The sequence below is a fragment of the Musca autumnalis genome, unplaced genomic scaffold (assembly GCF_047663935.1).
Source record: "Musca autumnalis isolate F117 unplaced genomic scaffold, ASM4766393v1 scaffold_4, whole genome shotgun sequence".
NCBI lineage: Eukaryota > Metazoa > Arthropoda > Insecta > Diptera > Muscidae > Musca > Musca autumnalis.
In genome coordinates, this window is record NW_027411977.1 from 45,936,021 (window position 1) to 45,949,177 (window position 13,157).

Consider the following 13,157-nt stretch of genomic DNA (forward strand, 5'->3'; position numbering starts at 1 on the left):
TGTAGAGGAGATTTAAAAAAAATGATATATTAGAAGTGTAATCTTCATTTTGTATTTGTTTACTTTCACTTTGGGTAGATATCAGTAATTCAAACGGCTTGACCGGCATCTAAAGGGTGTTTTTTAAGCTAGATAGAACTTTAAATTGTAAAAAGTAACACAAAAAATTAAATTTTGATAAAACTTTTTTTTTTATTTGTTTCAGTATACTCTGACAAATCATCATGAATAGACTCACGCTTGAACAACGCTACGAAATTATACAAATTTACTTTGAAAATCAGTTGGAAAATGACCCGTTGTTTTATCGCAAAATTGTGTTCAGCGATGGGGCGCATTTTTGGCTTAACGGGTTTGTTAATAAGCAAAATTGCCGCATATGGAGTGAGACCAATCCACAATAGACCCTACAGACTCCATTACATCCAGAAAAATGCACCGTATGGTGCGGTTTTCACGCTGGTGGCATCATCGGACCTTATTTCTTCAAAAATGAGGCCGGAGCTCGCGTTACGGTCAATAGAGATCGTTACCGCACCATGATCAATGATTTTTTGTTTGAAAATATGGATGACATTGATCCGGAGGAGATGTGGTTTCAACAGGATGGCGCTACGTGCCATACGGCGAACGCAACCATCGACTTATTGAAATCAAAATTTGGCGATAAGTTGATTTCGAGAAGTGGACCTGCCAATTGGCCTACAAGGTCGTGCGATTTGACACCTCTCGATTATTTCCTGTGGGGCTACGTGAAGTCACTGGTTTATGCTGATAAACCAGCAACAATTGATGCCTTGGAGGCCAGCATTGTTCGTGTTATTCGTGACATACGGCCAGCAGTGCTCGAAAAAGTGGCCAAAAATTGGACGTCCAGAATGCACTTCGTCAAGAACAGCCCCGGTGCCCATATGCCCGAAGTCATTTTCAAATGTTAATGTCACGTATTGATCTTTCGATTAAAAAAAAATGTTGATTACAATTTAATTTTTTGTGTTATTTTTACAATTTCAAGTTCTATCGCGCTTAAAAAAACACCCTTTAGTTTGCTTCAACGTGGTTTTACCTACTTTTATTCATGAGCGCGCACATAGCTTCCACGCAAATAATTTTTTTTGCCAAATTCTTGAGCATTGTTAAAAAACACTTCAGTTGGTCCAGCTATTGTGATATTTTTTGATATACACAGAAAAAAAATTCATTCAATATATGAATAGTGTTCAAAAAAATTTTCCAATGTTCAGATTTTTGTATTTTATGTACCTAGTTCATAAAGCAATAAATACCGGTTTCTTTTTTGAATGAATCATAAACATGTACTATATGTATTCTATTTTGCAAAATATGAACAAATTTATTTATTTCAAAATAATCTTCTTTAAAGAAAAAAATGCTGATATTCCAAAACTCTTTTTATATTTTTCAGTAATTTATTTTTGCTATACAATTTTTTTTTTTTTTATTTTATTTTGAAACTATTTTTTTATTTTATTTTCAAATTAGTTGTTATACCCTCAGCCTTTAGGCTAAAGAGGGTATTTACACTTTGATACGACCAAAAATGTACCTCATCGAAATAATGGTTTTAGACCCCAAGTATGTTTGTACGATATCCGTTTCAGACAATTTTGAGTAGATCTAGCAATGTCCGTCCGTCTGTCTGGCTGGCTGGTGCGCACGATAACTCTCGAACGGATCAATCGATTCGGTTAAAATTTTGGGTATCGAAATATTTTGTCCAGATTCGATTTAAGTTCGAAGATGGGCCATATAGGTCCACTCCTTCAGGTACCTCCCCCACAAATGTTCAAAAATTGTCGCAAAACTTGTGTCCACCACAACTCTTGTAGGGAATAACCGATTTGGTCCATACTTTGCACATCATGTAATTTCCACCAAGCTTAGATGAGGTTCCAATATGGACTCTGTCGGTCCACTCCTTCGGGTACCTCCCACACAAAATTTCGGAAAAGTTCAGTTTAGGACCTGGTCTCGAATCGCTTTGATTTTTGTTTACGCAAGTTGTATTCGCTGTCCTCTATACGACGCTGTAAGTTTCATTAGGGGAAAGTCCATACTTCCTGAGAAAATAGCCTGAAAGTTACAAAAAACCCTATGACACCGTGTGTAGTGGTTGGAGCGCAAGATAACTCTCGAACGGATCTGCCGATTCGGTCCAAAATTTGGGTTTCGTAATATTTTGTCCAAACTTAGTTCAAGTTCAAAGATGGATTATATCGGTCCAAAAATTGTATTTGCCAATTAATGCTATTGATATGGTGTGTCTTCCGAAAACAAACGAAATCTATGGTGGTTACCCAGCAAACCAATCGTACCGATATCGTAACGAAATCGGAACAAATTTCGGACGTTACGTCCGATATCTGATCCGAAATCGTAACGATATCTTAACGAAAGTTGTATGAAGTGGTTGACATAATTTCGGAACGAAATGTCGGAGCGAAATCGGATCGATTTCGGTCAGAATTCGCAACGAAATCGGAAGAAAATCCTTGGGAAATTCGGAATTCGAATTTCTTCCTCCGAATTTTCGTACAGATTTCTGAACGATTTCGGAATAATGTCGTATGAAAATCGGAGGTACCTTCCGAACTTTCGTAAAGATTTCTGAACACTTTTGGAATAATTTCGTATGATTATCGAAGGAAAAAATTTTTCTCTGATGCCTCTTTTTTATTGATAAATTTTCTTTGTTATGTTTTTTATTGGAAGATTATAATTTCAAAGATATCTAATGATTTTCACTGTTGTTATCATTTTGTGGTTATAGTAGAACAATGTAAACTTTGTGTACGAATATGTTGAGTCTATCAGCACTAGTTTCAATTATTATATGTTGCATTTATATTTAAAATATTTAAAAAATGTATATGCGAATTTTATAACAAACCATTTTGTTTTTCGACAACAAACCAAAATGTTGCTTGTTGTTGTATATATCTAATACAAAAGGTGGTTGTTGTGCGAAGGGAAATTTTTTTCCGACATATCGATCCGAATTCGTAACGAAATCGGAAGAAAAACATTAGCAAATTCGAAGGGAAATTTATTCCGACATTTTTTCCGAAATCGTAACGAAATCTGAACAAATTCCCCTACGAAAAATCGTATAGAAATCGATACGAAATCTGAACGATTTTGCTTCCGAAATTGTTTCGATATGTCGGACATCCGACATTTGGTTTGCTGGGTAGTTAGTGTGGTAGCGGTGAGTAGTGGTGGTTGTTTAGGTTGTTGAGCTTTGTTGACACGCAGTCAATGTGCGTGTAGATCAATGGTGCACAAGAAGAGAATGCTATTTTGGATTTTTGTATGGGAAAGAGAGTTGCAGTTAACTTTTTCGTAAAGACGCGTGCATGTCTGGTGTAGATACGATGGAGGGGAGGAAACACAAAAACAATAGAAGCAAATCCACCATATCTTTGTAGGCAAAGCATACAAACCGGTTTTGCCAGAAAATAGTGGTTAACGTAGGAGAAACTATGAAATTTATTTTTGTATTTTAGAAAAGCATTCATACTTTTGCAAAAATAGTATTGTGTGCATGAGTAAAAAAAATTGTCCATTCACTTTAAAAGAGGTACGTTCAAATTATGGACAACAAAAATTATGAACGGAATTAGTAAAAAAATTCATACTTTTGTTTTTTCTGTGTACAATTTTTTACTTTCATTCATATTGTAATTTATATGAGCTTCGTTCCAGAACTAAAAAGTTTTTACACATTTAAAACATCCCGTTTGCAATGAAAATTCCAATTGCTGTAATTTAAGAGGTCCAGAACTAGTTCTAACCTGTACTGGTACACAAATGACCACTAAGTAATGCGAAGGGAACCAATTGACACCTTTTTATCCCCAAGTAAACGTCGAAAAGTCAGTAGCGATTATTCACTCTTAAATTAAATCCACCATTTTTTCGTAAACGACGATTTGTATAAATAATTCACATTTGCATTTTCTTAATAACTTACAAATAAATGCAGCAATCAATAACAGAAGTTAGTGCTGATGGACTGAACATATTCGTACCTATTATTAACATAGTTCTGGTATAAAAAAGGAATACGAAGGAAATATACCATTTTCCATCTTCTTCTCTCTACCCGCTACCAATGAAAATTCCAATTGTCACAATAAGTCCAGAAATAATTCTAGGCCTAACTAGTAGTACCATATCGTCACAAACTAATGCAAAGGGAACCAATTGTCACCTTTTATATGCGAATTTTATAACCAACCATTTTCTTTTTCGACAACAAACTAAAATGTTGCTTGTTAGATATATACAAAAGGTGGTTGTTGTCCGAAGGGAAATTTGTTTCCGACATATCGATCCGAATTCGTAACGAAATCGGAAGAAAAACCTTAGCATATTCGAAGGGAAATTTACTTCCGACATTTTCTCCGAAATCTGAACGAATTCCCTTACTAAAAATCGTATAGAAATCGATACGAAATCTGAACGATTTTGATTCCGAAATTGTTCCGATATGTCGGACATCCGACGAATACTTCGATAAATTACAAATTTATTTATATCCTCCTAATTATGGTGGAAAAAGCTTATAACTGCAATTATCTAGTTGACAGCTGATGATTTGAAAAGATTTCTGCGACACTCTACCACGTTCTTTAATTATCTCTTTTACATAAAAAAGTCGTGCTGTAAGGTATACCATAGTCAAGCCCGTTCGATCATAGCCTATCCCTACATTCTTTGTGTTGTACTATGTCCGATATTAGCCAGTCCATTTTCAATATGCTAAGGAAAGCAGAAATAAATGGAATTCAAATTTTGTTTCGTACTCGAAAAAAATTCTTTGGCTTTTTATTTACAACAAAACATTTAAGAATTTTGAATAGCTTGTGCAATTTTTGTTTTTCTTTCTTTCTCTTATTATATAACATTAATTATAATTCTAAAAATATGTTTATTTATGTTATGGGAAGAGATAATACAATTACAATTTATGGTAAAATGAGTTAGGATAGGACAGGATAACAGAAGACATTATATATTTATAACTTAACTTCAAGGGAATGATTACATATTGTAAACTATTACATACAAAACACTTATAGAGATGTGATATTCATTTTCAGTAATACCAAAGCAATTCGTTAATATTCTATTTTTGTTTGAGGAATTTTGTGGTTTGCATTTTCGCAATTCCTCAATAGTCCTTGTTATCCATTGTCGCTGAGGTTCACAGTAAATTCAAAATTGTATATTTAGAAATGCTTTGGAATCACTTCAGTCATTCATATGTTGTTTCATATAAGAGTTTTAACATTCTGGGAATTTTATGGCTACATTATAAGTTAAACACAGTTTCACTCAATTTAAAAAAATATCCTTAAAATTCTCTTGGCATAATTAGTGATCAACACTAACCGCAAATAAACATTTACAATTGGGGGATTTCTCGATGGTTGTGCATGTCTTTTTGTTTGTTGTTGTTAAAGATTCTAGAGTTACATCAATCTTAAAATATTCTTAAACAACTAAAAAATTACTCCGATAAGATTCGATAGAAAATGTTAAAATTTGTCACATGATAAGGTAATATAAAGTTTGCTACCAAGGCACATTTCTGCAACGATGATGGGCAAGTAATGCGCAGGACTTAGTCAAAACTGGTAACACTTTCAAGGGGTTTGATCAACGGCTTCTCAGACGACAGTACACTGTTGGCTAAATTACCCATGCTGCTAGTTGTGGTGCGTGTGGAATATTGACTTTGTCGCTGATTACTGCTGCTGGTTTCCCGTACCGATGAGTATCTAAGAGAGAGGAAAAATATAAATTATTATTTTTTTAATTCAAATGCATTTTAAATTGGGCACACACATAGACATATATTATAAATACAACATGCATTAATTAAAAAAAATTAATTAAATTAATGGTTTTAGTAACATAAAATTAATTGTTAAATATTTTTTAGGAAATAATGAAGGATTATTTACACCTTATTCAAGGTTATTTTACATAAATGAATTGGTAAATTTGATTAAGTGTTTTAAATAATTTGTGTTTGTATTCCCATTGTGCAATGTAAGTGTGTTTGTTTGATGCCCCATATCATTAATACCGCACACCTTAAGTATTGCATATTATTTCCCAATATTTCTGTTTTATTACACTTTTACCTTTATTACTCAGAGATTCGAAATTCATTTGTTTCTTTATTAAAATTTCATTGAATTGGATGTTGCCATTGGTATGGAGAATACTTTTGATTTTTGTGTCATCACGGAATTGATGGAATTCGTAGAGTTTGACGAATTGGATTTTGGTGTACCGGGTCGCTTGAAATAACTTTGGAAAGGGGAAAATACACATTTTTTATAAAAAAATCCAAACCATTTAAATTTATATAAATAAAATAATATGATCTATATATGTGAAAAGGGGAATTTTGCGAAATAATACCAGACATATTGTTCCAACTTCACAGTTCTAAGCCCATACGCCTATAAAAGATTTAATAGAGATAACAAACACTACTTGGACTTAACCGCACCTTTTAGTACGGGTGGTAAATGGAGGAGATGTTGAGATATTTCTGGGCCAACATCTTGGGATTTATTGGGTATTTTGGGGTTTCTGAGTGAAATCGGACGCTTTTTAAAATGAGGTTTTTGATTTCCTGTATTTTTTGGGTGCTGATACTGCTCATCAGCAAAACATTTTAGTATATGTTAGATTCACTTTTGGCAGTTTTGTTGAGATGTGTATTATTTTATTGTTGTAAAATAATTCAGCTAAATCTCGGGTTTTGTTATTTTTAAATTTTAAAACAACAAGTTTTATTTAAAGTGGGATGTAGTTAAAATGGATTTAATTTCGGGAAAGGCAAAGAATACTAGTTTCGTCCAACGCCACTTGGACTCATCAGTTCTCTTAGTTCTTTGTATTGAAACAAAGAACTTTTCCCCAATTTTATGACGACCAGAGCTCAACTACGTCCCACCAGGGGTGCCAAGTTGGTGGTTTTCCCGCTACTTGTGGTGATTTTTGACGTACAAAAACCACTGTTTAAGCAGGAATGTCAGCTGTTTTAAGGTAAAAATCGCTAAAGACCTATGGTGCGTATGTGCCTGTAGCGATTTTTACCTCAGAACAGTTGGCATCCCTGCATCCCACTACAACCCACTTTGAATAAAACTTGTTGTTTTAAAATTTAAAAACAACAAAACCCGAGATTTTGCTGAATTATTTTACAACAATAAAATAATACACATCTCAACAAAACTGTCAAAAGTGAATCTAAAAATAGACACACAGCACGGTGACGATAGTTTGTTGTTGTTTACAACCAACCATCAAAATTTGTTATGCGTTTCTTTGCAATGCAAAGACCATAACAGTGGTAAGTAGTTACTTGGTTTACATATGCGGCTACGAGATTTTTTAAATATTTCTGATGAATTCGCTTTTAAACGAATTCATCGGTTTCGTTTATTCTTGAGCTCTGGTCGTCATAAAATTGGGGAAGAGTTCTTTGTTTCAATACAAAGAACTAAGAGAACTGATGAGTCCAAGTGGCGTTGGACGAAACTAGTATTCTTTGCCTTTCCCGAAATTAAATCAATTTTAACTACATCCCACTTTAAATAAAACTTGTTGTTTTAAAATTTAAAAACAACAAATCCCGAGATTTACCTGAATTATTTTACAACAATTTTAGTATATTTTCAGATTTTCTTAACTAAAGGTTCCAAAGATTTCGCGTCTTGAAAAAGTCGAATTCTGTAAAAACTATATGCAAAGAAATACAAATAGGAAAAAAAAAAAAACATTTTTTGCATTTTTAAATAGAACAAGTGAGCCAAGGCTATAGTCGGGTCGGGGCCGACTATGTAATACCCTATACCACTACCCCCGTTCATAAGCTTTTGACTAATAAAATTCAAAATATTAAAATTGGAATAGCTTAGCGCCTTTGCTCTGAATGTCTTCATTAACACAGGTCAATTTTTTTGAAACGCTTTTAAGTGCATCGACAGTACAACCCAAATAAAAAATGGAAAAGTGGGATATATGCCAACCATCAATAGGCTTCTTTCTCTGTTAGACCCCCATCAACCCCCAAAATTTCGTGAGGATCCGATCAAAATTGCGTAGTGTGATTGCACAAAAATGGAAAAAGGGATGCATTACCGACTATTGCGATATCTCTGTTGTTTGACCACCTATGACAACCTACCTTAACATCGTTGTAAAGGTGATATTTTCTACTTTCCTTGCCAGGTTTTGCTTTCGATATACCTCCTACAGAAGGGAGATATTAACTTTGAAATAAAACGTTGGTCTCTTTTCCAAATATTTTTTTCACATTCCGACCCCTGAATAATATCCGCCCATTATCAAAAATTAAAGGGTTTTTTTCTCTGTGGGACACCCAATAACACCAAAAATTTCGTGACGATCCAATTAAAATTGCGACCTATAGCGTGATTTCCAAAAAAGTGGAAAAATTGATGTATTACCGACTATTGCGATATGTCCGTTATTTCGATACCTACGCCAACCTGCTTTACATCATTGTAATGATGGGATTTTTTTACTTTCATTGTCAGACTTTGCTTTTGGAAGGTCCGAACCAAAGCCGTGATAATCGTCATTATTATTGAAATCGCAAAAATGAAAATTTGTGTTCTATTAGCGGCTATTGCGATATCTTCGTTGTTTGACCACCTACGAAAACCTACGTTCAAAGGTGATATTTTCTACTTTCATTAGCAGGTTTTGCTTTTGATATACCCCTTTTAGAAGCGGAGATATTCGCTTTGAAATAAATCGTCGACTTTTTCTCCAAATAAGTTTTTTCCCATTCCGACGCCTATCCGACCATCACCAAAATCAATAGGCTTCTTTCTCTGTAGGATCCCCATTAACCCCCAAAATTTTGTGACGATCCGATCACAATTGCGACCTGTAGCGTGATTACAAAAACAAAAAAATGAAAAAATGGGATGTATTGCCGACTATTGTGATATCTCCGTTATGTGGCCACTTACGCCAACCTAATTTGCATCACTGTAAAGATGGGATCTTCTACTTTCATAGTCGGACTTTGTTTTTGGAAAATCCCCAACCAAAGCTGTGATATTCGTCATTATTATTAAAATCGCAAAAATAAAAAGTGGGGTTCTATTAGCGGCTATTGCGATATATTCGTTGTTTGATCACCTACGAGAACCTACTTTACATCATTAGAAAGGCGATATTTTCTACTTTCATGGCCAGGTTCTGCTTTTGGTATACCCCATATTGAAGCTAAGATATTCGCTTGGGAAAAAAACGTTGTCTTTTTCTCCAAATAAGTTTTTTGCCCATTACCACCCCTAAACATTATCCGACCATGACCAAAATCAATAGGATTTCCAAAAAAGTGGAAAAATGGGATTTATTAGCGACTATTGCGAAATCTCCGTTATTTGGTCACCTACGCCTACCTAGTTTACATCGTTGTAAAGATGGGATCTTCTACTTTCATAGCCAGGATTTGCTTTTGGAAAGTCCCCAACCAAAGCTGTGATAATCGTCATTATAATTGAAATCGCAAAAATGAAAAGTTGGGTTTAAGTTGCGACTATTGTGATATCTTCCTTGTTTGATCACCTACGAGAACCTACTTTACATCATTAGAAAGGTGATATTTTTTACTTTTATTGTCAGGTTTTGCTTTTGGTATACCCCGTATAGAAGCTGAGATATTCGCTTTGGAAAAAAAACGTTGTATTTTTATCCACATAAGTTTTTTGCCCATTCCGACCCCTAAAAATTATCCGACCATCACCAAAATCAATAGGCTTCTTCCCCTCCGGGACCCCCACAAACATCCAAAATTTCGTGACGATCCGATGAAAATTGCGACCTGTAGCGTGATTACAAGGTTTAGACGGACAGACGGACGGACTGACGGACGGACACACTTAGCCAGATCCACTCAGCTCGTCGAGACATTCATTTTGGTATATATAAGTATGGGTCTACGACCATTATTTCGATGCGTTACAAACTTTTTGACCAAAACCAACTTATAATACCCTCCCCACATAGTGGTATAGGGTATAAAAATGTTTGCACATTCGGCTTGGATGCAGTTTTCGCGTTTAATAATTAAAATCAATGATTACTTTTCAATTTTCTTGAACTTTTTTTGTATTAAACTACTATGGATTTTGAGGACTTTAGGTAAAAATTTTAACCGAATTAGCTTTAAGTTGACATTTGAGGTTCTCAGAAAGTTTTCCACCAAAAATCGTCAACATAGGTCCATGTTTTGGTATAGACCCCATATAATGGTACATCCCGATTTTCGGTGTTTTGAGGATTTTAGCTAAAATTGTTAACCAAATCAGCTGTAATTTGGCATTCGAAGTTGCCACGAAAGTTCTCCACAAAAAAAAAAAAAAATCATCAACACAGGTCCATGTGTTGGTATAGCCGCCACATAACGGTATCTTCAGAGATTTTCGGTAAGTTGAGGGGTTTAGCCACATTGTTTGACGTAACTGCCCGATATTTTAAAAAACATTTTTACTAAACATTTTCAATAAAGTTCCACTTTTTGGCATAGGTCCCATCTAAAAATACCTTCATATTTTCGGTATTTTGAGAATTTTAGCTGCATTTCTTGACCAAACTTGCTATAATTTGACTAAGACACTCTTTTCCACATTGTGTTGCTGCAATGGACAAATATTCCCCTCCTCATGTAGGTCTATTGAAGAAGGCACCCTGTTGCAGTACTCAGGGGCGCATTGCGGAACCCATGCTTATGGAACTAAGGCCGCAAGTGTCTTTGCTACGGTCGACAAAAGCGAAATCGGCCTGTACGATTCACTTTTGCTGGCATCCTTGCCTGGCTTCAGTAGCTGGACCACCCTACCCATTTTGCACACATCGGGAACGATGTGGTTAGCTAACGACAGTTTGAGAACTTAAGTGAGATATCCGACTTCCGGCACAGCTAGATTTTTCAACATTACCATGGAGAGGTTCCAGATGACATTCGCAACATCATCCCCTGTAAATCATAATGGTTCAAGTGATCAGACATAGTACTCTTCTTGTCGGACTTCACTTTCGCGACTTATTCCAGCTCCAATGTTGCAACACTTCAGATGATCTAGCCACTTGTCCGCTTATGCTCACGGACCACCTTTCAACATTCAGTACTCCTTTACTCTGAGGTCTCAGGGGTTGGATTTCTGAAAGTCATTATGTTCATTTGCCAGTCCCGCCACCTCAGCTGGGAAGTTTGGTCTCACTTCGGGTATATTCGGTATATGGAAAGCAACTGCAGCAGGAATGATGTCTCAGAACGCCCTTTCTGCTACCCGTACATCAGAAGGGTTGGGCAGATCTCTGAAGCGGTGATTGGTGAACTCTCTAAAACTAGACCAATTAGTTTACTTATGATTGATGAATGAGCGGTATTCAGAGGCGATTCAAATGGACGGTTTGGTGATGGAGAAAATTAAAAGGAAATGCTTTGACCCAAGTGAAACGACAGGTTACCAAGTGACTTCGTTTGTCAGGTAATGTATTCTGGTGGTCTGCTGATAGAGACACCTATAAGGTGATGGTATGGCCCAAGTGAAACAGCGATTACCAGGTGACGACATTTGTCAGTCCAGGTGAAACGAAGACTACACAGAACAAATTTAAGCCATTTGATAATAAAATTCAAGGATTCAATCAAAAATTTATCGATTTTCCGGCGATAAAAAAATTGTCATATTCACAAAATTCAATAAAATTATTTGATTACAAAGTAAAAATACAAATGATAAAATATTTCACCTATTGAGAAAAATATTTATCAAAATATTCCACATTTTGCTTGATATGTCAATATTTGAAATATTTTATCAGTTCAATATCAAAAAAATCGATAAATATTTTAGTCAATATTAAAATTTTATTGTATCAAATAATTTTATTGAATTTCGTCAATATGATAATGTTTTTTTATCGCCGATTTTTCTTCTGTGTATGTCTGGCGAACTGTGACACTCTCCAATAATTCTGGTAGGGGGTCTTCATTGACCACGCAAAGCCTGCGCTAAGACGCTCTGATCGTCACCAAGGACAGAAGGCCACAACTCAAGATGTGCATAAAATTCCCTTAAGGCCAGTTCAGCAGACGTTCAGACGTTCAGCAACTCAACACGACAGTTCAACACCTGACTGTTACATAATTAGAGCTCGGCTCAAGCGAAATAGGTCTGTATTGCACATACTGGTGTAATAGGAAAAGCTAATCCCCCAAATCCACTTCTGGTGCTACCCTTCCTAAGTCCATTGGAATTAAATTGCAAAAAGCACCCATTTTAAGGGATTGGAACAACAACGGCTGTTGGGAGGAGTCGTGTATATTAATGACGACGATTCATTGGTGGCTGTGTTCACGCAGCATGCAGCAACATAGTCCTTGTCGTAGTTCCTCGCATGGATTGCATCTAACCGAACTTTAAATATGGTGGATGCGGATATGACAAACTGAGCACACATATAGTGTTCCTGGAATATCGAAAGCTCTCAACACATAGAAACGATACATATGCAAAGATGTGCACACTGAGTTGAGAGCCACTGGCTGAAGCACGGGTGATGTATGGTTCAGGGTCAATCCGGTGCGAAAGAACCCGTTGCCGATTTAAATCGAATAGTTAATGTTGCAACCGTCGTAGAACTATACAAAACAGGCAATAAACAAAGTTTAATATTTTACACTTGGATCCAATTTAAAATTGTACGGGCACCTCGGTACTTTAGTAGACCTGACTACAATGGTGTATTTTGTTTCTTCGGAAGACAATTGTCGCGAAAACACTATACAACAGAGTACGTAAAAATACTTTAAATAAAATTTCCAATCGTTTCGTTTCGTATTTTCCATAGGAACAATACAAAACGAAACATAACCCACGTTGGACGAGCTCGCTGTTTAGTTTTGTTTTGTTTACATTCGTGAGTACGAACAAAACGAAAAGCGAAAAGTACTCAACTCCACAAGAGCAGATAGAAAACGGAATAGTACTAAACACATGTGAATAAATCAAAAACGTTTGGTGGTTGATAAAATTCACTGTGGTATGCTGATGCTAACTTAT

At 35.6% G+C, this 13,157-nt stretch overlaps 1 protein-coding gene across 8 annotated transcripts in view; it reads right to left on the reverse strand.

Moving 5' to 3' along the window:
* Nucleotides 1-4,816: 4,816 nt before the first annotated feature.
* The window catches only part of mthl10 (methuselah-like 10), a 111,132-nt gene continuing 102,791 nt past the window's right edge, over nt 4,817-13,157 (reverse strand). For 4 of the 8 annotated variants that reach the window (XM_073986934.1, XM_073986932.1, XM_073986935.1 and 1 more), the window contains 2 exons: nt 6,177-6,345; nt 4,817-5,807 (listed from right to left, as the gene is read on the reverse strand). In XM_073986934.1, coding sequence (XP_073843035.1) covers nt 6,216-6,345 — 130 coding nt within the window. In that variant the 3' untranslated portion in view covers nt 4,817-5,807; nt 6,177-6,215. The remainder of the gene's footprint in view (nt 5,808-6,176; nt 6,346-13,157) is intronic. The other 4 variants (XM_073986930.1, XM_073986928.1, XM_073986931.1 and 1 more) reach the window with 1 other exon arrangement.